We start from the raw sequence: 23,160 nt of genomic DNA on the forward strand, positions 1-23,160 counted from the left end.
GCCCATTCACGATTTCCTCTGACACCATTTTTTTTTGTAATAATATTATTAATAATAAATCATAGCACAAATGCTGAAACTATCAATCTCAATTTAACGTGTCATTTGTGTAAATGTCAAGACTTTACCCCACAAACGTTCTTAAAATGTTTGTATTACGTGTGTGCGTATGTGTGTATGTGCGTGCGTGTATGTTCAAAGGTTTAAAGGTTCAAAGGTTCAAAGTGTGTGTGCGTGTGTGTGCGTGTGTGCGCGCGTGTATGTGTGTGCGCGCGTGTATGTGCGCGCGCGCGTATGTGAGTCCAGTCCTCACACCCAAAGGCCCCGCCTCACATCTGTGTCCCATGGCAACTGACAACACACTGCATTTGTGAAGAAGTGCTGCAGGGATCCGGGGACCATGGTGAGTGTTCGTTGAAAATAAGGATTAGCAGCACCTTTCATACATTCATCTGAAGGCTGCGGCTCATGGAGGTCATTCATGGTTATTGATGGTTATCCACGGATATTTATCCCCACAGAGCCTCACATCCAGCTCGAGGAGAAGCGGTGACTCCCGCAGGTACCGAACACGAGCCCCCACCTCCCAGGTGGACGAGACCCTGTTTGGTAACACCATACCGGTGAGGGGGTATTATGTAATTATCTGTATTCTATTTCGTTTATCTCTTTTAGTAATTATTCTACATTGTCAACTAATACTTTTGACATCGTAATTTTTCTGTGGTTCTTCTTCTGATTTGGCAACAAATGATACTGAGTGAATATGAATGTTGTGTTTGTGATTCCTTAATGATGCTGTGCTCATGATTGTCTGTTTTATTTCGCTTCCCTTTTAAAGCACTTTGTAACTTAGATTTTGAAAAGTGCTTTATAAATAAAGTCATTATTATCATAATGCGCGCTACACTACAAGCCATGTTCACACACTGCAGGCACAGCTGTCAGGGGCAATTTGTGGTTCAGTGTCTTGGGACAGTGTGTCAGGAGCCAGGGTTCCAACTACCAACCTTCTGGTTAGTGGATGACCCGCTCTACCTCCAGTCTTAGTTTATAGCTGTGAGCAGCACAATGTACAAATCTGTCATCGTGTGAAGTTTCATGTGTGGATACATCACAAGCTATTAGTGCGTTTGTGAGATGTTGCTGACTGACTCTGTCCAGATATCACCAGACAAATGTGGACACTCAGCCTCCAAGGGCCAGGGTCAAAATCAAAAGATCCAAGGGGGAGAGACGGTTCAAGTCATCACCAAAGACCTGATTCGGAACCTCAGGTAGACGCACACTCACTGGACAACTCCGAAGAGACTCCATCAGTGTGTCTGTGTCTACATTTTAAGCAGCTATGTCTAATTTCAAAATAAGATACTGCAGGTTTGAAAATGGGTCACAATAAACAACATAAAGGTCATTGCAACGGAGCAGAATCGAGACAAACTTCAGAGATTTAACAACACCACCTGTCATTTTTTAGGATCCCTCTGAAGGATCCTTCAGGACAATCCATTATTCTCCCACCAGCTGAGTTTAAGAGGATCATGTCCACGTCCCAGGTTCTCACCCAGGAGCAGAGGATGGAGGCTTATCAGAGGAAGAGGGAAGAAGAAATAGTAGGAAACATGGCAATTCCAGTTAAAATGTTCCTTTAACCTGCAGATAAACAATAAGACAATAAAACCTAAAACATTTAAAAATATATATATCCCTCATTCAGAAAGCTGCTGAGGAGAGGAAGCGTCAGATCTTTGAGGCAGACATGTCCCGTAAAGTGAACCCTGCACTCACTGAGCTTGAACTGGAGGCTCAGGAGCGGGCGCAGCGATTGGTGGAGCAGGCCACCGTCCTGAGGATGGAGCAGGAGGAGGAGATCAAAGAGCTCAACAAGGTAGAGCATGAACATATTTGAAGAGTCCAAAAGTGAATCAGTGACTGGCAGACGAACATGAACATCAGAACCTCTGTTCTCTGTGGGGTGTCATCAGCAAATTCTGGGCGCTCAGTGCCAAGCCATCTGTGATGCCCAGATCCAAGAGAAGAAGCTGATCCAGGCGGAGATGTCAGAGGAGGAGAAGCGTCTGGACGTTATGATGGAGGTGGAGCGCCGCAGGGCCCTGGAGACTGTGGAGCAGATTGAGGAGCTGCACAAACAGCAGAGGATCAGGTCCACAGAGAAATACACACAAAATTATACATGGAATTATTTACATGTGAATGATGTAATCGTCATTTCATCATTATTGTTAACATTCTTGTCATGAGATCCACTTTCTGATCGTAGGCCACTGGTGAACAGAAAAAGCAAAGGCCTTCCAGTTTGCTGATGTTATCACGTTTGCATGCATGTGTGTTTCATTCCAGTGGAATGCAGCAGATCTACGACCAAATCCAGCAGCGTCTGGAGGAGAAGCACTTACATGAGGAGATGAAAGAGCTGGAGAAGCAGCAGGTCCGAGAGAACCAGGAGAGAATGAACCTGGAAGACTTCCAGGTGCGGACACCAGGGGGAGACACAACCCACAAACACACACTAACAAAATGAGAAAATACATGTACATGTTGAGGGACGTGTAACCACACACACACACACACATAAACAACTCGCTCTGGAATGTATGTCCTCTGACTGGACGTCTTCCTCCAGGCCCTGGTGAGGAAGAGGGAGGAGCAGCAGCATCTGCAGGAGGAGGTGATGCGGATCAACGCTGAGACCATGCAGGCCAAGGAGCAGAGGAGGGAGGAGGAGAAGCTGGCAGACATAAGAGACATAACATACATCCGTAAAAAACAGGTCAGATCAAAACCAGGTTCTGGATCTCTCCACAAAAGAAAAATCCATCACACAAATTCTCAATACAGTGAAAGTTCAGTTTTACATGTCATTAACATGCACGTAAGTGTCCCTTTTGTTTGTTGTTTTATGTTGATATTCTTGAGCTCTGCAGGAGCGAGAGGCAGAATTTGAAGCAGAGCAGAGACGAATCAAGAAGGAGAAGGAGCTGGAGATCGCCAGACTGAGGGCAAAGCAAGAAAAAGCCAAAGACTACAAGGCCGAGCAGGTGCACGAACAAAACCACCAGCTGACTTTGAAAAGCCATAAAGACAGCAACTGCCCAATTATCCTCATTGTACATTAAAGTAGCCTAATAACAGTTACACGATCCATTGGAATTTAATAAATTTCTTGTTTTTGTTTGTAAGGACGGGCTCCAGGCTCGGAGGAACCAGCAGATCAAAGACAGAGAGTGGAGGAGGAAAGAGAAGGAGCTGGCCGTGAAGAAGGCACAGGAGGAGGCCATGCTAAAGGCGGCTCGTCTGGAGCAGGTTCACTGCAAAGAGCACTTCCTGTCGATGGAGGCCGGTCGGGAGAAGGCCGAATTTGAGAGGGTGCTGAAGTAAGAGGCAGTAAGATTTGATGTTTCAGAGTAAAGGACGACTGTCACTTACCATCTACAGCAGGATGAATTGATCAGTGTAGTGAACCGCTCTGTTTTACTACCATTTTACTGATAGTGATTCCTCCACATACACTGACCTTTTGCCCTTTTCTCCACAGGGTGCAAAAGGAAGCAAGAGCCAAACAGATGGAGGAGGAGGAGAATCAGCGTCAGAAAGCGCTCTGTCACTCGGAGGCCATCCGGCAGCAGGTGAGGGAACGTGAGCTCTCGGCCGTAGCCAGACGCAGAGAGGTGTTCAAGGAGGCCGACCAGCTGATGGAAGAGGCCCGGCAGAGACGCCTGCGCATCGTCGAGTTCAAGGAGAAGAAGCTGAAGGAGCTGAAGTAAGTAACAGCAGGCTAAGGGACCTGTATGGAACTAGAATTGTACACAGTCATAGATACCCTCATCCAATATTATTTCCTGAGAAATTAACAAAAATGAAAAAATGAAATAAAAATCCTATTTCACAATGTTAACAAAAGAGAAAAAATCTGCCCCTTTGTCCAAATCAACACTAAAATTAAACAAATTCTTCATTGGATCCATGTTCTGTCCATCCACCAAGTTTCATGGTAATCTGCTCAGTTTTTGTGTAGTCCTACTCACAAACAGATAGGGGTGAAAACATAACCTCCTTGGCAGAGGTGAATACAAGCTCACTCTATATTGAATGTATCCTCACTGTCTTACTCTGATGTGTTTGTCCATGTGCAGGGCGACAGGGCTCTCTGAAAAATACTGCAGTGAAGTGGAGAGGAAGGCGAGGGCCTGCGTACTCTGAGTCAGTCACAACAGGATTTTAGCGTGTCTTCGTCTGGTTTCTCCATCACATTTTACATGAGAAAATATTGCAATTACTAATGTGATATAATGTGAATATAAGTATGCACCAATAAAGGTTTATGTTGCACCCACGTCTCCTTATGAAACCACATTTAAATCCAAGAGATCTGGATTTTTTATTTGGATCTGCACATACACCTTTAAACATGCCTGAGTTTCTCGTCCATGAATTTCTATGAGAAATAAAAGAAAATGTTGAAGAATGCCCTATATTGCAAATTTTAAAGACAGACTGCACCAAAATGTAATGGCTTCTTTCCTGACCCATACTACAGGTTTTCCACTTAGTTTGGTGGTAATCCATGCATTAGTTTCTGCGTAATTCTGCTAACAGACAGACAAACAAAAACATCTTTGGCAAAGGTAGTAGACTTTTTTTGAGACGTTTCACATAAAGTGACTCCACAAGAGACTTGGTAAATTTTTTGTTTTTATTTACGCTAGTATTTCCCTTTCAGTTAAGTCATATTCTTCCACTTATCAATGACAGATCCCCTTTTATTATTAATATGCATGACAACAGAAAGGAATTTAACTTATGCTCGGGTTAAGATGACACTTTACACACAGCTTAAAGCATGTAAGGAAGTTAAGTACATCAAGGTAAATACAGGCTCTTATTTCAGACCATTCTTAACAGAGAACTGGATGGACTGAGATCTAATGTCTTCATCATAACCATCTAAACACACAACCTATGGGAGTGTTCATGGATCTAATCCGGCTGTCCCTAGGTGAACAAAGGTTCCACCAGCCTGTCGTCTTCCACCTCCATGTTTGTTCTTGCACTAAACGCGGGAGGAAAACAGGACAGGGGGAGTGGGTGGAGGACAGATGGGTGGGGTCTCCATCTAAAAGTTTTTAATTTGTCATGTTCACATCTGTACACACCAAAAAAAATAAAAATAAAAGTAATGGTGACCGAGGGAAACACCACAACACCCGGCATACACGGACCTCAGCGACAGGGAGGGTTCAGAGTAAATACACTCACACACACACACGCACACACGCACGGTACGGTTAAGGGGTTGAGGGTGGAGGGTGGAGGGCCCTGGGGATTGGGAGCCGTGGTCCCGTCCTTGCACAAACACAGACACAGTCTCACACAAGCACTGTACACGGCACAAGAGGTCACCTAAATACATGGAACCAATGAAGGAGAGCTAACATCTAGGAGGGTGGATTGTACAGCCCAGTACAGGCTGAGAGGGAGTTAAAATTCTTATTTAGACCATCAGGTCACACTCTCTCTCTCTCACTCACACGCTCACACACACACACACACACACACACACACTCTCACTCTCTCTCTCTCTCTCTCTCACACACACACACACACACACACACACACACATTCACACAGTGACATACGTCTGTATGCATTTAAAACTCCATAAAGCTACACGCCTGTGCAGAATATACTATCATTACTTAGTGTTGCTAGCTATAGCCACTGACATGGCAATATATGTTCAAATATTATATGTAACCATTTTTTCCTCAGAATATACAATGATGAAATGCAGTATACAGACAAACGAGACAATGTAAGCTGTTCACATGTTCAGTACATCAAAAGTAAGAGCTTCTCTACGTTAATTTCTTCACGAGTGCAAAATCCAATGCTCCTCCACCTACTTCAAAGGTTCGTTGCTGAGCTTTAGCAAGTCCACTTCTGCACAAACCATAAACCAATAAAAAAAAAGAACGTAAACATAAACATAAAACACAAGAAAACAAACATTGTAAATAAGTAGTCATAAATATGGAATGTGAAATACAAAGAGACACGTGGTCCAATTTTCTTTTCAAAACGATACAAATAAAAGTCCTTCGATGCAGTTAAATGTTATTTCTGATAACACAACAGAATAAAAAAATAGTACTCAAAACCAGAGTGGGCTGTTGCTTGCTTTGTGGCCCCTGTTGTGAGTAGAAGACCATGGGAAGCTGGTGAGGAACACAAAGAGAGAAGGACAGGTGGAGGGAAGGTGTTGGGTCAAGTCGTGGTGGGGGTGAAGGTTGGGAGGAGGGTGTTGTGTGTTCACATGCCGTAACCGAAGTTGGGCTGTGGCGGCTGGGCGTAGCCTGGTGCTGCTGTGTAGCCGTAGCCGTAGGCCTGCTGGGGAGGCACAGCCACGTTGGGCCCTGCTGTGAGCATGAGCTGGGGTGTGCCTGCAACACAAACATTGAGATGAGTCTTTACAGCAAGTGCGACTGTGGTCGCTGTCAGAAATGTTCTCTAGGTCCCGTCTAAGAACCTGGTCAGACCTGATATTAACATCTGTCCTGAGTGATCCAATCACAAGTGGTCAGCGCTAACTTCGTCTGTTCACATCTGGTATTAAAATACGACCTGAAAGTGTCTCCTCTGACCAATTGTGATTGGATCGCACTTCCCTGCTCTATAGGCAAATACACACGTACGTTATTTCTGGTCATTAAGAACAAATATTATGGTATTATATTATATAAGGTTCGGATCCATCAGAGGCTGCAAACAAATACTTCCTTCCATCCCAAAGAAAAGCTGACTCCAACAAGTGGGTCCTTCTTGGGCCAACCTATCCCAGGATTCATTGCACTTTGGTGATGAACCATTTTTCAAAAAGGTAGTGGCGACAGCAAGAAACAATATGTCCCACCATTACACATGTTAAAAAACCAAGGGGTGTTGACAATTTCATTGTTGTGTCCAACTGCAGATCTGTTGCTAGGCAACAGCAGTGAGAGCAGGACAAGCTGGTGAAGCCGATCACGGAAGTCCTCTGTTGCCCAGACCGTCTCACTTTGGTTCGGCCTTTGCGGTCTATGCAGACCATGAAGGAGGTAGTCTTCCATCCTCTGAAGGAGGTGGCTGCTGAACTAAGACACAGCTTAAGATGTACTACGGAAAAAGATTTTACACGTTTGTAAAAAAAACAAATAACTTTGCAGTTGTCAGCGTTGATATTGTAACCACAAACAAATCAAAGTATGGTCACTGAGCCGTGTAAATATACGTTTGATTTATTATGAAACTGTTGCAGGTCAGAGACATCAGCTGATTGGCTCGTCCTTCATATTTGGCCCAGGATGGATTCGCGTTCACACAGTGAAAAGAATGTGGCCACCACATCCCAGAACATCTCTGAATGAGGTTTGAGTGATCAGATCTCATAATGCATTTGTGTGCAATAACACCTGAATTTCAGCACTGACCACTTGTGATGGGATCACTCAGGATGTTAATACCAGGTCTGAACTGATTCTGAATGTCATGGTGAAGGCTGCATCACAGTAACGTGATTAAAACCTGTGTGTGGTCTTTTTACCGTAAACAATGGGCTGAGACTCTGTGGCCTGCTCCTCCTGTTTCCTCAGGGACTCGGAGGCTTCAAGTTTGTCGACCTGTGGAAAACAACAACAAGAGTGACCGTGTCAGACTTCAGTGATGCTACGGCCGACTGGGCTCTTGAAGGGCGAGAGCTGAGATGCCTGGTTTGTAAAAACTGACCTCTGGGTTATTTCACTGGCTGACGGATGGGACCATTCCTGACAGGCGAAGACGAATAAAGTCCAGATTTAAATTAAATCGGGCTACAGGAGGCAGGCCTTGCTAATGTGTTGTTGGGGGCCTTCTATAAGGCAAAAGGAGCAACTACAACTAGAGCTACTGGACACTCCATGGAGCTTGGCCACAACAGTCTATCAGATAGGAACCCACTTCTTTGTGGAAGGTATTAGGGATTAGGAGAGGAGACAAAAACAGAGCTACAGGGTAATAATGGTCCCACCATCCAGCCACCCAAATCATCTACACTAACATGTTGGAAATGCAGAGTATGTAGAGAACCAACCCGCACCAGAACAGACTTACAAGGACCAACACTTATATTTTTCACCCCTCTAGTAAGTTTGTCCACCTCTCAGCACGATATCAAAACGCTCTCTGAACATTTGTGTACTGAAGCTGGTGGACAGAGACTTTATTAGCTTTCAGCTGCGATCAGGCTTTGGTATTTCTCTCAGCATTAACGCTAATATTTTTTAGATTGTGAACCAAACAAAGAAGTTTTGATTCTGAAAGCATGATCTCTTAAGGTGACTTGTCACCAACATGACAGAGTAACAACACAGTTATTCAGTAAAACTCAAGCTAGAAAGATGCTTTATGTGCCTGTATACCTTCATTTATGTAAGCCTATTTTACCCTCATCCTGAGACATAGGACAAGTGTGGTTCATTCTCATGATCCCTTCATAGCTTCATGTGGACTATGGCTATGTCCATGTTAATGTTTTAATTTACATAGTATCACTTAATCAATGTTTACACCTAGCGTCTACATTACTCTGGATTTTCAAACCCCTGAAACTGAGCTGTTAAGACACACAACTGACTCTATTTCAGATTTAGAAAGTATCAGTGTGGACACAGCCTACCCTGGAGAGACAAGAAAAAACATGATAAAGATTATACACATTTAGCAGGTTTCTACAGTGTAGAGCAAATTCAAAACCTATTTAATTATCAATTAATTTGCTAATTATATGATCAAATAACAAATCAATCATATGGCCTAAAGAATGTGAGGAAATTGTGACAAATGTGATCAATTGTCCAAAACCTAAACATTCATTGTCACATAAGATTAATTTCTAATTAATAAAGTGAATAACAGTTGGTGTTTTATTTGTTTTGGATGATTGACTTCCCAGTCAATAAGAGGTTATACTTTCATTGCTGTTTGTCTGTTAGCAGGATTAAGCAGAAACTATTAAACACATTTTGTTTAATAGTGGATTCAATGACGTTGGCAGATCCAGGATTCTTTTTCATGTCCTTTGACATTGCGAGGACATTTTTGTGAATTTCCCATGAAATAAAGCAGAGATCTTGATGCAAAAATATAAAATATGGTCAACTTAGAAGACTGATATCTATGAGTGTGTGTAACTTGGTGCAGTTTGCTGATTTTAAGGGTACTGTTGGGCCTTGGCGAAGGTATGCTCTCTGCTGAGTGTTATTCTAGTTATTAAAAATATTTGCAGGTAAGATTAAGTGATTTTTATTCCATTTGCCTGTTCTTATTCTCTCTCCTCCTTCACCATTGGCCCTGTGTTTGGAAAACCAATCATCAACATTTTGTAAAGTCAGTCAAGTGTGTTTACAGCTTTACACATTTTGAGAATCATTTAGCCAAAACTGCTTGGTCCTCTTTGGTGCTTTAGTGTTTGCTGAGCAGCTCAGAGGCGGATAACGACGGGGAAAGGACAAAAGACAAAGCTAAAAACAATTCAAAGAATTAGCAGCCAGTGAAAAGCTTCACATATCATCCTCAGCTAGGACAGTGTGCAGATTAAACACTGATGATGATGATGGTGCAGGATAGGCTTTGCTCTTACAGTGGTTTTGGGTTCAGTTCTCTACATACGCTGTAGTTTCATACGACAGTCAGTCAGTCTGGTTAAGCAGGCTGTTTGAAGAGAAGACAGGCTGTTGTTTTGTTTGAGAAGAGGAGGGTTGATAGACATGCTGAAGCGGCAGTTTAGTTTGGTTTCTTCTTGAAAAGTGCATAAGAAAGAAAGAGAAAGAAAGAGACAGAGAAAGAAAGAGACAGAGAAAGAAAGAGACAGAGAAAGAAAGAGACAGAGAAAGAAAGAGCCATAGTGGAGGGTGACAGAGTGTGACAGAGGGTGGAGGGGATGATTTTGTTCAGCCAGTTCAAGGTTTCCAGAAGCAGGCACAGCCAACAACGATGTCTCCTAGCCAGGCCTGAGTGCTACTGATGCTACGGGGGTGGGGGTGGGGGGGTGGTGCATGCTTGTTGCTCTTCATGTTATGTAATTGTCCCCCCAAAGAACTTGTCCAAATCAAATATTTGCTCATACACTCGAGTGGTCTGTGGCTTGAAGAGACCACACTTTACAGTATCACTGAATGCTCAGAGAGACATATACTGTCAAAACAAACACCCCTCTAAAAATGACCTAATGTCAATGATTCTTATTGTCTGTGTTCTTCTCACACATGGGATCAATTCAGTCGTATAGACAGACATGGAGGGAAATAGATAGGTCTCTGAAAGAATGGTCACTTCATTATAACAAATGCCTCATTGGCGCTTGTATTATTGAAATTAGGTTTTACACTTAGCTGCAGTCTTTGCTACTGTGCCACTGTCCATATACAGATATTAAATATGTCCCCTCCAGTTCTTGATTTAAAGATATCATTAAGAATTATTATTCTCAAAATATTTAAACTCCCTTTATACGCTGTCAACAGGGTCAAAAATTATCCAAACCTATAACTATACAATCAAGGTATAGAGCTTTTCCAAAGCAGCTATTTGAAATGAAATAGTAAAAACAGGATTAACTAATCCAATTAATTACGATTCTTTTCTATTTAGGTAAATAGCCTTCATTTGTCTGATTAGTAACACATGTTAAACTACACTTTCATGTCAAAATGGCTGCTGTGAATAAGCTCTGTTGAACTGAACGTCACATCAGGATGATGGTTGGCAGCAGACTGCAGCTGAGTGCTGTTACAAGAGAGTTTGAACATTATAATTCTTCTACAAGTCTGTGAGAATAAGCACCTGACAACAGCAGGTGAGCCAGTTCTCCAGAGCGACATTCTTCACACATGCCTGAGGAGACCTATGAGTGTGCTGGTTTAAGAGGACGGCTCAGTGTGTTTGAGGGTAAATGCTGTGATGGGGCACGGCGTTTGATGTTGGAACAATTATCATAACTACAACAATCAGTTTCACGCTTGAGATACACAACAGCTGTGTCTCAATTCGGGGGTCGCATCTTTCCGCGGCTGCATTTTAACACCAATTGCGTCCCAATTCTAAGATTCATGCAAATGTGGCCCACAAATGCGTCCTCCCACCCCTGAGCAAGAGGCCCCACCATGTGGTCCTTACCGGCCAAACATATCCCAAGATTCCTTGTGCTTCTGTGACAAACAGTGGTAATGGCAGCAGCAATCAAGTGAAAACATATTTTTAAATGTAAGTACTCAACCAAACCGCTACGCATGTTAAAAAACATCTATTCAACGTTTGTCATTTGTTGTATTGAGTCAAACTAAAAGCCGTCACTGACACCAGCACACCGAGCAGAGCCCCGAGGCATGAGTGTTAAGAGCCCCGCTCTGGAGTTTTGTGGGTTTGAAGGTAATCTAGTGGAGATGTGGAGTTTACGATCAGAAGCAGCAAAGTGACATGGGGGGAAGAGGGGTCATGCAGTTTCTGCTAAATTTCACTCCTCCAAACTACAGGCTACAGGAAAGGGGGGAAGAGGGGTAAAAAAGAATGATTAGAAAATGGATTCGACTTTCACCTTTTCCTTTATCGCATCAACCTGGAAAGGAAATTCAGAGAGGCAACTTAAGGAAGAAAAAAACAAATGGAAGTCTCCCAAAATAGAAACTGACAGAGAGAGAAGAGCAAACAGAGGACTTTTTACTTAAAGAAAACACAAAAATCCTGAGAGAGAGATGGGGGTAATAATGCCACTTTTGATACAAATGCAGACTTGAGATTACTTTATAAAAATATAAAATACAGATAGACTTGATTAAACATGATCTTCTGAGACTTAGCTAAAATAATTATATATATATATATAACAAGAAGTTGTCAGCCACAAAAAAATAAACTTTTGTGTATTTGACATCTTTTTTTGATGTAGTTGGGTTTTCAAAGTTTGTCAAATAAATGCAACAACTTTTTATTCTTATTTTTTTTTTTTACAAATGCTCCACTCAGCTCTGTTGTCCATGAAAACAATATGGGTTGTATATTCTTTTGCCATGTAACAGGTATAAATGGTGCGACGAGTGACACAGCAGTTATGAATCTCCTCCGGAACACATTTGTATGGAAAAGTAGCTTGAATGGAAGAAAACGCCAAATAAAAAAAAGGAAAACACCAGTGATGACATGTGACTAACAGAAGCAGAGGAAGATGAGCATGAATGGAGGAAAGAATAGGCAACACTGTAACACTGTCTGTAGGGAACTGTGTCACAATGCCTGTACTTCAATGGTATTTGCAAACAACTTTAACTTGCTGCTGATACTTTAAAAGGTATCAGATTAGTGGAAATGCCAGATATTAGTAGAGGGACATTTTTTTTTAGATTATATTCCATATTTAGGGTCTCAATTTGAACAGATCTGACATGGGGCATCTCCACTGATAAGATCATGTTTGCAAATACTATTTCACAAATCTTAACACCTAACAAGAGGATAAAACGATTAGTCAACATGTAAGTGGGATGTCTTGTCTATCTACCTTCTAATTATTCTTTCACTGAAGTTATCTCAGAACTGTAAACAGTATCTATAACATGCATTTCTCTTAAGAAACTTTCTTGTCCACACACACTTTGCCTCTGGCCAACCCACCTTAGACAGATACTCCCTCATGACCTGGATGAAATACGGCATGGAGAAGTCCATGATGTTGTGTCGCCAGGCAGTCTCAAGCACCACGTCGGGCCGCAGGAGGTCATAGCAGGTGAAAAGGCAGGCGGCAAAACACTCCTTCTTGTCTTCATTCAGGAACCAAGCCAGGAGTTCCTCTGCCAGCTCCGTGTCTTTGGACTCTGACGCATACTGCATGGCATCCTGCGGAAAGGAAAGCACCACTACAGCTGAATAAACTGAATAAAAGTGACCACACCTGTTCAGTGTTTCTGCAGGTTTCAACAAGTTCAATTTAAGACTTTTTATGACCTTAATGAATGAAATTGAACATCTATGTCAATTATTGTTACTATGACAAATACGAAAAAACATTGGAGTCCCAGAATTACTTAAACTTAACCAAAATTAAGAAAAAGGTAAAGTAGCCCAATAAAGAAAAACCCTCGAAACGCCACATTATTACACAAAGTACTTCAGGCGGAGCAGTGGGTATCCATAGTCTTTCCCTCAGTCGAGTCAAATGTAGTTCCACACTGTTCGTGTTTGTAATTTTATTAAATGTAATATAAAAAAAACATACCTGAACGTCTGCAAGAATTGTATGTAAAATTTTTTAGACTTTTAAATTTTAGACTTATAAGACCCCCTGGAAGCAACTGATTTCATTGCATTCAGTTGATTTCTAGGATGAGATGTCAACTGAGAGTTATTGTTTTGAACTGCTGTGCACCTTGTAGAGCTTGTCCTTCTTGCAGAGCTCTACGCTCTGTTTCCAGCGGTTATTGCCCTTGAAAAGGTAGGCTGCAATCCTCCTGAACTCTATCAGCTCGTGCTTCTCCAGGCCCTGCGCCAGCGAGATGTTGTCGAAGTTGTCATAGGCATCGATGGAAGTACGCAGAGCCTGGATAAGAGACAGAGAGATTAACATATGGCAGAACATTAAACTCTCTCTCCTTTTCTTTCTTCAAGCGACATCAAAATGTTTGAGTAAAAGATATAGATATATATATATATCTATATATATAATCTGTTACGATACACAATGGACAACATTATCACATCATACCGCGTAGTCTTCCTCAATGATGAAGAGGTTGTTGAGTGCCTCGTTCACTGACTTGTTGTTGTGATTCTGGACAGACCTTAGGTAAGGTTTTACCAGAGGCAGCTGCTTCACCTAAACAATGATTCAGACAAAAAAATTATTTATGTCTATTTTAAGTAATCTCCTGTACTAACTACTCTTTTTTCTCGCCATCAAGATGATCACACAATACTTTTTAGATTTCATTTTTCTGATGATAGGTTAAATCCAAATAACATTTTGAAAAATGTTTACAGAAAGCATCAATGGCCCAGGACCTTGCTGAAGAAGTTGACAGCGCGTGTGTGGTCCAGTCTTGGGGAGAGGACGATGAGCAGGTCGTTCAGTAACAACGGTTTGAAGTCCAGATAAAAATGGATGGCTTTGTAGTATAGCTCCACATTGGCCACCTGGAGTAAAAAACACATTTCCCTTGAACTTTAGCATGTTTGTAAATAGTAGAACTTGTTATCAGAATGTTAACTAGCATCACTATTTCATCAACAGTGTCTTTTTTTTTTTTTTTTTACCTTGGTGACAATGTCTTTGAACTGGCCCTCCTTCCAGGCATCAGCTGGGTGGTTCATCATGGTGATGATGGCATTGTCGTACTCCTCGTACTTGTCATAGAGGAAAACCAGCTCTGCCCAGAGGTGGGCCTGCTCTGCTGCCCTGAGAACCTGACACACAAAAAGGTTCTCATGTGAAAGCGTTTTGGGAGTTTGTTTATTATCAATAACTCATGTTGTTGTCGTTTTCCTCCCCTACCTTTGGAATGTTGACACGGGACCAGAAGAGCTCCAAGTGCTCCCTCATCTTCTGTGGCTTGAATTTGGAATAGAGGATGGCGAGCTCTGTGAACATACCCATGTGTGCACGCTCCAGACCGAGAGCGGCCTCCAGCATGGTGATCAGCTCCTCAAAGTAACCACGGTCCTGCCGTACACACAGATTTAATGAGACTGCCCTTGGCCATCCAAACAAAATACATGTCATTTCACTTTAGTACACAGGTCAAATCTTTACCAATGAATTGTACTGAATATACACCTAATTGAAAGTAAAATGATATCTGATTTCTCAAACCTTACATGTTCATAAATCATTTCAAATTCATATTAAGTGTAAAATGTTTTAACACTGCCCCTGTAACCCTGTGTACCTGGTAGTAGTTGATGAGTTCCTCCAGTTCATCGGCGTGGACAACAATATGTAAGCCACACATTTGGGCGAGACGGAACTCCTTCCCATCTACACATGCAAAACACACCTGGAGGAGCACAAAATCAATCATTAAATGTATTTCATAAAGGTGAGTGGATACAACACTGCCCAAGGTATTTATTCTTCAATGCCACTGTATAAAGGGATAGTGATGGATAAGAACTGAAGTATGTCACTGACTCTACTAAATATAAAAAGGACTTTTTATCTGATTATAAAGAGTTAACAGTGAAAGTGTATCATCATTCCTCACCTCCTTCCAGGTACGGGTGCTGTTGGCCTTTCGGGCTCCGTCCACAGCTGCCTGGTACTCTCCCAGGTGGACCAGAGTAGAGGCCAGACGGCCAAAGTTGGACACATTGTTATAAAGCAGTTTAGCTGCATCGTACATCTTGTCATCATAGCAGCGGTCACCCACCTGCAGGATAAAAAAAAAGAAAGTAAAATCATCAAAGTAGAGAACTGTAAACAGGTGAAAGAGAGTTAAGTGTGTATGTGTGTGCGCTGTATGTCTGTGTGACTTACTTGCTGAATGTGAGCATTATTGGGTCCATTGATGAACTCCTCCAGCTCAGCCAGGCGGTTGGTCTTGGCCAGGGCAAAGATCAACTCTGTTTCAACATACGACTCACGGGCCTTCTTACGGGCCATCTGCAGGAACTTCACCAGGTCCTCCCAGTTCCCTGCACACAGCAAACAACCCCCATCAGTTTCATAAGCACATCAGTCCACTGTATCAACAAGTGTCGTCATTCATATAACAATAAACGCACACTAAATTTAGTATTGTTCCAAAAATTCTACACAACTCACCACATGAGTTAATGACAGATAAAGTACATCTTACCACTTTGTGCTGCAGCCTGTCCCACTTCCATATAAGCAGAGGGGTCATCAGCTTTGATGTAGGAGTCTATGGCTTCTTTGACCAGGCCCTTCTGAAGCTGGGCCTTTGCCAGCTGACTCCACACTGGTGGCTCATTGCAGCGTTCAGCAAACTCATAAGCCCTGTCTAGGTTACCGATGTGCTCAATCAAAACCTGGATAAAAAGACAAAATATTCAGATCATACTGTAACAAGCTAAGTAACTCCATTCTGGTGGTCATTATAATCAAGGTGTAGATCAAGTATATGATTCCTGAATAATAACCCTGGCTTACAACTGTACAGAAGCTGTAAGAAGCTTCTCAGTTCATGTTGCGACTCCTTAAACACAGAACAGTCGAGCGGTAATGCACTGACCTGCACAGCGGAAGTGTTGACATCAAATTTTCTGAAAATAGCAAAGGCCTCCTCAAAGAGCTCATTGCTGATGGCGATGTTAGCGATGTCTGGGGCATCGTAGTTGTCCAGACGGTTGATGTACTCCATCACACGTGTCCGATCAGCTTTGATGGCAGTCAGGATGAGCAGATTCTGGAGGTTTCTGAAACAACCAAGACAGGGGATTCTCAGTGAATGTATAATTTTCTATGCAGCTGAAAAATAGAAATATATTTTTGAATGAGTTTTTGAACGTGATCACAATTCAATAAGCTTCTGAAAAAAGTAGTTGATCAGTAAAATAAACTCATTGAGTTATGTCCAAAAACTTCAAAACAAGTTCAAAAGACTTGTTTCCTATGCCTTAAATTTATATAGTGGATTCACAGAAATGCCCAAGGAAGCCAAAAACATGTGGGATATAGAGGTAACATGCAGCCTTTCTCACCTGTGCTCGCTGAAGACAGAGTTATCCAGGACAATCTTCTCCAGCAGCTCGATGAGCTCATTGGGAAGGTCAGCAGTCATGAAAGCCTTGACTGTGACAGACACCTCCTCTGGATCCTGGGTCTCTGACAAGGCTGTCTGTACAACCTGCAGCACACAGGGACAACGAGTTATAAATACAACATCTGGAATTTTTGGTAGAGCCCGATAAAAGCGGCCACTATGAGCCATTCGCAGACATAATGGTATAAGCATATATGTTTGCCGATATGAAAACCAAGTCAGTGATTCTGATGGCTTTTGCATTAAGTTAACTAATAGTTTGGAGATATTAAATACAGTTGAGGGCCGTACCTGATCAATAAGGGGTCTTCTGTAGTTGTTGGTCTCCAGCAGCACACTCGCCCACAACTCAGGGTTCTTGCGGCGCACAAGGTAGCGGGACAGACTCTTGAACAGAGAGTTCTCATTGCACACCTAAAAGGATAATAGAGGCAATAAAAACATTTCAGAAATTGACTACCTTAGAAGTTTTCATATCATAAGGTAAAATGTGAATATGCGAAATAACCAAAGTCCGGTAAGATTTTAACTCTAGACTCACATGAATCAGTTCCTGGTCACACTGTCCTCTTTCATAGGCCACACAGGCCAGGTGGGGGTCCCTCTTCTCACAGTACTTGCCGACCACACAGCTGTCGTAGTAGGGGTTCTCCCTCAGGAAGCGCTCAGGGTTGTTGTTGCTGTCAATGTAGATCTTGGCGAGAGCATTGTGGGTAGCGGGCTCCTCGCAACCTTCATGAATACGAGCCTCCAACCAAGGTAGCAGCAGCTTCAGCCTGGAGAACGACACACAGGAAGTATTTTTCATGACTCTTGAGCTTAGTCTTATTACCTTTTAGTGCTCTAACTGCTGAATGAGGGTTTCTCTATTTCTACACAGTTCAATTCATTCCCTTGTTCTTACCTATTTCTTTTCTCCACTTCAGCGACCAATTCATCTGTGGAGAACTGTCCTCGCACCACCATGATAAGGTTCTTAATCACATCCTCGGCACAGTCTACATCCAGTAACCCTCCAATGACGACTGGGAGACGGCTTGGGTTCACCTGGAATAAATGATCCACGTTACTATTCAAACATTTCCATTCAGGTAGAGACCATGGCCTGAGACAGTATGAATGTTGAGATGGATCGAGGGATGGGGAGAGAGGAAAGAAAATTACTCAACAACTTTTCATCTAAGTTGGGTAAAATGTAGTTGAGTAGTAGTACCTTCTGCACATAGATTTCAATGTATTTCTGCAGGCTGTTGCGGTACAGGTACAGCACCAGATCATGGACAAAGTCAAAGCGATCACACACAATGATTAAAGGCAGCTGGTCAGTCAGCTTGGCTTCCTGTAAAGTGGAAATAATGTAAAAATTGGCATTTCTTAATAAATACAAGCTCTGATGAGCAGATTCGATTGTTTTATAGTGAAATGTTTCCTGTGCACTGGTTCATTTCTAACCTTGAGGAAGTTCTTCACACGTTCAGGATCATAGCAGTTACTCTCTCTGCAGATTCTCTCCACTTCTTTAATCTGGCCTGTCTTACAAGCAGCCTGGATGTATTTGAAGTGGACCTCTGGATCCTGGCTGAAGTTCACAATGGAACCCAAGAAGTAGAACAAACCTGCAACATGAAAAAAGTCAAAATTAACAAAACAAAATAAGGACAAATAGTAAAACCTGCTTTTCTCTCAAAAGCAGTTTTTTTTTAATGATTGAAATTTGTAATCAGATTAATCACAGGGTAGCTGTGATTAATCACCATTTCTAAATGCCCTAAAAAATCCCCATTTTCTCTGTATATTGTTGTGGGAACGGAAAGATAAATGACAGAAGGCGGATATATACATTTAACATTTGTTTTTTTACTGATGACAAGTACAAATGATAGTTATTAAGATTGAAAAATAAAATCAAACTAAAACATACCACGCCATAATTAAATTTGGCTGTCTCTTTGCTATGCCTCTGAGCAAACATAGGATGTTATTTAGAACATTCCTTTTTTAAATCAAACTCAAAGAACCTTTATCCTAAACAATTGGGTCATCTTAGCCTTTGCTCTTCTTTTTTTTTTTGTTGCAAATATAGGATGGTTGAATAAAACGTTTTTCTTTTCTTTTTTAAATCAAACAAACAACCAAACCTTTACACAATTAAATGTGAAATCTGAATCTGAGCCCATCTGTAGAAGCAGTGTTGAGCCAGTTCACACTTAAAAAGAACAAATTCCAAGTTCAGTTCATGCAGAAGAAAATGAACTAGTTCACGTTCATAGTTAATTTTTCATTGGGATGATTTAGGTGACAAACGTCCGGTCATGTGTTTGGTTATGAATCGATGGTGTCGGATCAAGTCTGCGTGGAGTCCTGACTGTGAGCGTCACGTCTTGTGTTGTACTGAGCACAAAATGTTGAACAGTCATTTTCATGGTGTTTAAATGCAGCCTCATAAACTCTGGAGTGAATCAAACGAACACTAAGTGACTTCATGTACTGATCAGGTCCTGATAACTAGTGATGAGTGTTTATTAGTTGGAGTGAGAGCAGAGAGGAGGAGGACACAGAAACTCCAGCTCGGTACAAACCAGCTGCAGCTTCTGCTCTGATCATGAAGCAGCTGATCTCTGAGCAGCTGAGACCAGAGAAACTCTGTGTTTCACTGTTCTTCTACAAAGTCACTGACCGGCTGCTTCACGTGAACGAGCTCTGATCTCACTGCGTGTGTCGCTCTGAGCGAGTGAGTGGGGCCCGGGTATGGGTACATGGAGTGGGTCATTCTGCCCATGCGTTAATGTGTTAATTTTGACAGCCCTAGAAAAAAAAAAAAAACTAATTTTGACGGGTGACCTAAGTTGGGCGATCTTCACATCAGTCACATCATCAATCATCCCCTTGTACAATCGCCAATACCACATATGATCATTAGGTGCGGCTTAAAAATAGGACTGGCTATAGAAGAAGATTCTTGGATGAGAGATGAAGTTAGATCTGTAAACTTACTTTTATTCCAAATAAACATTTCAGAGGAGAATCTTACTTAAAGGGAAGGAAAAAGTATAAAACTATGTCTGATTATCCCGCCACACACACACACCCAGTAGGCTACATCTCAATGTCTGTCTGTTTCCAAATTACCAAATTGCGCACAGTCAGGCTCCAGGCGTGCTGGACATTAAACTGCGCTCTGCATGGTGCGCTGGGGCGCACAAGGATAGGACCCTATGTTTTTATGGACTATTAATTGCAAACGTTTCCACCAGTTTGGCCTCAATCAGTCAGTCCATACAGTGGCCCAATCTCATTTCACCACTTCTCCCTACCCCTTTGCCCTTCCCCTTCGTTTTGCGCGTTCCCGTGTAGGGTTAGTGTGTCCCAATACTTGTTGGGACAGAGGGGAAGGGCCAAGTGTCAGGGCTGTACAGCCCTCAAAACAGAGATTTTCAGACCCACACTTCAAACCAAGGGCTACGAGAATTTCCCAGAGTACCTTGCGAATCACGGCAAGCTGGTAGAGAGACCCACAAATGTATAAATTTCTCCATAAATAACGATAAAAAAATTCTGATGATTGTAACATCTTAGTTTAATATCATTTCAAAGTAATATGGTCTTTTTTTCACAACAACCTTGTAACTGTTTCAAGGGGCAAGATAACCCTCGAAAACAAGGGGTAGGGGTAGGGAGACGGGGTGAAATGGGATTGGGCCAGTGTGTGTCAAACTAAAGCCCATTATAGAGGCCACATCATGGGATTAAGTGAAACGTTTCATCTCTCATCCAAGAGGCTTCCAAGTTCACCAGGTCTTGTTATTGAGGAACAGATTCATAACTCGTGACCAAATGTTATTTATCGTGTTCCCATGACTTATTATCTCGTTCCCTTGTTATCATTTCGTGATCACGCAATACGTTTTTTCCCAAATGTCACCAGAGGGGCTCCATAATAACCAGTTTCAGTATATGGAAGTGAATACATTTTAAGGCATTTATGTAAAGCTATTTTTCATGGTGGAGTGCTGGGGATAAATTAAGAGGCAGAACACCTCACTCTCTCTGGAACTCCTGACTGAAGTCACCGGCAATTTCCATGTGGGGAACACCGACTGGTCCCCTTGTTATTATTCACTACAGCTATCACAGCAGTTTGCATCCCACGACTTGCCGTCAGACCACGGAGGCAAGAGGAAAGAGAGGGCACAGGGCAGCAGCCAGATGAAACATTGTTCTAAGACGAAATATTATCCGGCTGTAGTATTCCCCTTTCCTAACACCTATTTACGGCAAAGTTGTTTGCCGATATGGCAGTCTATTGGTCGGACTGCTGGCCTGGCCTGTTGGTGCCTCAAGTGTCGCTTATATATGTGTGTGTGGACTGTGGAGGGGATGCCAATGTGAAACTATAAGGCGAGGAAAATTAAACATAAAATGAATTAAATACTAGGCCCTATCAATAATTATTCAAAGTGTAAATGGGAAAACAAGCTAAATTTTGTCTTGAGCCATCAGCAATCGCTGATCTCTTTGACCATCGGCCTGACCTGATTCCATCGTCTATCGGCAAAACTCTGCTGTTAATTGCTGATATTAACATAATTAAGACCTAACAAAACATATTTAAGACCTAGTCAGTAATATTTTAACATTTAAGATTTTTGATGACCTAAAATTCAGATTATTGAATTTGAGAATATTTAAGACCAAGCAGAAACCCTGAAAATAACCAGGAAAGGTGAGATTGTTTCTGTATTTTCCCAGCTTACCCTCAAAGCTCTTGAATGACTCAAACAGTTCAGTGAGGGACTGAGTACTGAGCTGCTCGTGGTACTTGGAGGCCACTTGCACACAGATCTGCAGGTTCTGGCGGATGTTTGCGGACAGCATGGCCCTAAGGCACTCCAGAGAGTCCTCCACTGACAAGGAGCCAAAGAAATTCACCAACCACTGCAGAGGAAAAAAGAAATTGAGCATGTGCAGAATGCAGAATTACATGTATATTCTCAAATTTTTTGTAAGTTGAAGTACTTTCTGTACCTCTGGGTTGAGAAGGTGTGTGTGCACCACAGCACGCTTTATGTCATACAGGTCAGTATAATGCTCCAGCGCCCTCTGCAGGAGACCGGCCTTCTCACACAGCTGTGCCACATGTGCACGATCGTAGTGGGTGAACATCTGATTGCCCAGGATTGCGTCTGCAACCTGAGAGACATGACGCAGGGACAAAGTCATTTCAGCATCATTCGAAACTTTGCCAACAGGAAACTTTGCAACAGGGGCAGCAGGAAACACAATGAGATGCTTATAAAGAAAGACAGAAACCTTGAGGGTTGGATTAAAAATATATGATTTGAGGAATAGAAAAAAACTACAACTTATAAATCTGATGAATTTATTATCTGAATGGATAAAAATGGGATAATAAGCATATTTGAATCTGATGAATTCCCATGTTTATTTACCTGTGGTGCATGGACCAGATTCATTTCCAGCAGGCGTGTCTGCAGTGGTCCCTCCATTGGTCTGTTGTTCTTCAGGGCATCTAGTAGAAAGGATGTGCACTGCTGGATCAGGTTGTACTCCATGAACACGTCAACAATCTGGAGACATAAGAGAAATAATCACACATGTCAAACTGAAAACATGTATGTTTGGTTGTCTGTTGAATCAAATAATTAGGATTTTTTAGATTTATCATTTGGTTACAGATGGTAGTGAAGCATCATCATTCCATTTCTGAACCAGCGACTTTCTCTCGCAAGGTTAGTCTAACCATCACTGTACTTTACCTGTGTAATGTCAGCAAGTGGCTCTTCATCCTGAACCAGCATCTGGGAGAACTGAAGTCCCTGCTCTGGACTGATCCGCATTACGTTCCTCAGCAGGAAGATCCAGTCTGGAGTGTAGCCCACCTACAGGGACAACAGATCTTTAATCCCAATAGCCCTATATCTGAAATACACCTTCGCTACCATACAACACAAACAAATGTAAAGACAAAAGTGGAACAAGGGGTTGAATTACAAATTACCTTCTTCGCGTAGAGGACAATCTTCTGGAACTGACCAGTTTCTGCAAAGCATTGAATGACCTTATTGGGGACATTGGCTCTGAGGTAGACACTGAGGGCAAGAGTTGGATCGACAGACTTCACCAAGTCTCCGAGCTCCTCAGAGCACTCGAGCTGTAAACACAAAGAGCATTATTGAAAACCAGATACAGGACAAAGCAACTGACAAAACAAGTGGATTAAATGGACACTTGAACCTTTGTGAGCAAACAAAATTATAAAACTGGCATGTAGGTGTAATCCTCAAGCCTTAACACTGAACAGTGTTTGAAAGAACAGGAATTCCTGTTTGATAAAGCA

At 42.2% G+C, this 23,160-nt stretch overlaps 2 protein-coding genes across 5 annotated transcripts in view; one reads left to right on the forward strand and one right to left on the reverse strand.

Moving 5' to 3' along the window:
- The first annotated feature begins 274 nt into the window (after nt 1–274).
- Nucleotides 275–4,350, forward strand: cfap45 (cilia and flagella associated protein 45). The gene is made up of 12 exons (XM_034605496.1): nt 275–403; nt 522–623; nt 1,165–1,277; nt 1,478–1,613; nt 1,718–1,888; nt 1,986–2,164; nt 2,362–2,491; nt 2,645–2,791; nt 2,946–3,059; nt 3,202–3,395; nt 3,557–3,781; nt 4,155–4,350. Exons 1-12 carry the CDS (start codon nt 401–403, stop codon nt 4,219–4,221), a joined length of 1,581 nt encoding a protein of 526 aa, XP_034461387.1. The 5' UTR covers nt 275–400; the 3' UTR covers nt 4,222–4,350.
- A 1,259-nt stretch (nt 4,351–5,609) lies between these two features.
- Nucleotides 5,610–23,160, reverse strand: part of LOC117773465 (clathrin heavy chain 1) — a 28,423-nt gene continuing 10,872 nt past the window's right edge. For 2 of the 4 annotated variants that reach the window (XM_034605461.1, XM_034605460.1), the window contains 25 exons: nt 22,822–22,974; nt 22,580–22,702; nt 22,253–22,390; nt 21,828–21,992; nt 21,557–21,737; nt 18,255–18,418; nt 18,016–18,141; nt 17,707–17,849; nt 17,344–17,578; nt 17,094–17,216; nt 16,741–16,886; nt 16,272–16,455; nt 15,876–16,068; nt 15,554–15,711; nt 15,282–15,446; nt 14,967–15,074; nt 14,573–14,740; nt 14,335–14,484; nt 14,083–14,214; nt 13,787–13,897; nt 13,451–13,621; nt 12,700–12,921; nt 11,627–11,647; nt 7,601–7,676; nt 5,610–6,461 (listed from right to left, as the gene is read on the reverse strand). In XM_034605461.1, coding sequence (XP_034461352.1) covers nt 6,331–6,461; nt 7,601–7,676; nt 11,627–11,647; nt 12,700–12,921; nt 13,451–13,621; nt 13,787–13,897; nt 14,083–14,214; nt 14,335–14,484; nt 14,573–14,740; nt 14,967–15,074; nt 15,282–15,446; nt 15,554–15,711; nt 15,876–16,068; nt 16,272–16,455; nt 16,741–16,886; nt 17,094–17,216; nt 17,344–17,578; nt 17,707–17,849; nt 18,016–18,141; nt 18,255–18,418; nt 21,557–21,737; nt 21,828–21,992; nt 22,253–22,390; nt 22,580–22,702; nt 22,822–22,974 — 3,687 coding nt within the window. In that variant the 3' untranslated portion in view covers nt 5,610–6,330. The remainder of the gene's footprint in view (nt 6,462–7,600; nt 7,677–11,626; nt 11,648–12,699; nt 12,922–13,450; nt 13,622–13,786; nt 13,898–14,082; nt 14,215–14,334; nt 14,485–14,572; nt 14,741–14,966; nt 15,075–15,281; nt 15,447–15,553; nt 15,712–15,875; nt 16,069–16,271; nt 16,456–16,740; nt 16,887–17,093; nt 17,217–17,343; nt 17,579–17,706; nt 17,850–18,015; nt 18,142–18,254; nt 18,419–21,556; nt 21,738–21,827; nt 21,993–22,252; nt 22,391–22,579; nt 22,703–22,821; nt 22,975–23,160) is intronic. The other 2 variants (XM_034605463.1, XM_034605462.1) reach the window with 1 other exon arrangement.

The sequence above is a fragment of the Hippoglossus hippoglossus genome, chromosome 13 (genome assembly GCF_009819705.1).
Source record: "Hippoglossus hippoglossus isolate fHipHip1 chromosome 13, fHipHip1.pri, whole genome shotgun sequence".
NCBI lineage: Eukaryota > Metazoa > Chordata > Actinopteri > Pleuronectiformes > Pleuronectidae > Hippoglossus > Hippoglossus hippoglossus.

What these genes read in the sequence shown, in the direction of transcription:
- cfap45 (XM_034605496.1), top strand. An exon ending in GACCTGATTCGGAACCTCAG is followed by an intron (nt 1,278 to 1,477) that starts GTAGACGCACAC and finishes GTCATTTTTTAG; the next exon opens with GATCCCTCTGAAGGATCCTT. An exon ending in CATACATCCGTAAAAAACAG is followed by an intron (nt 2,792 to 2,945) that starts GTCAGATCAAAA and finishes TGAGCTCTGCAG; the next exon opens with GAGCGAGAGGCAGAATTTGA.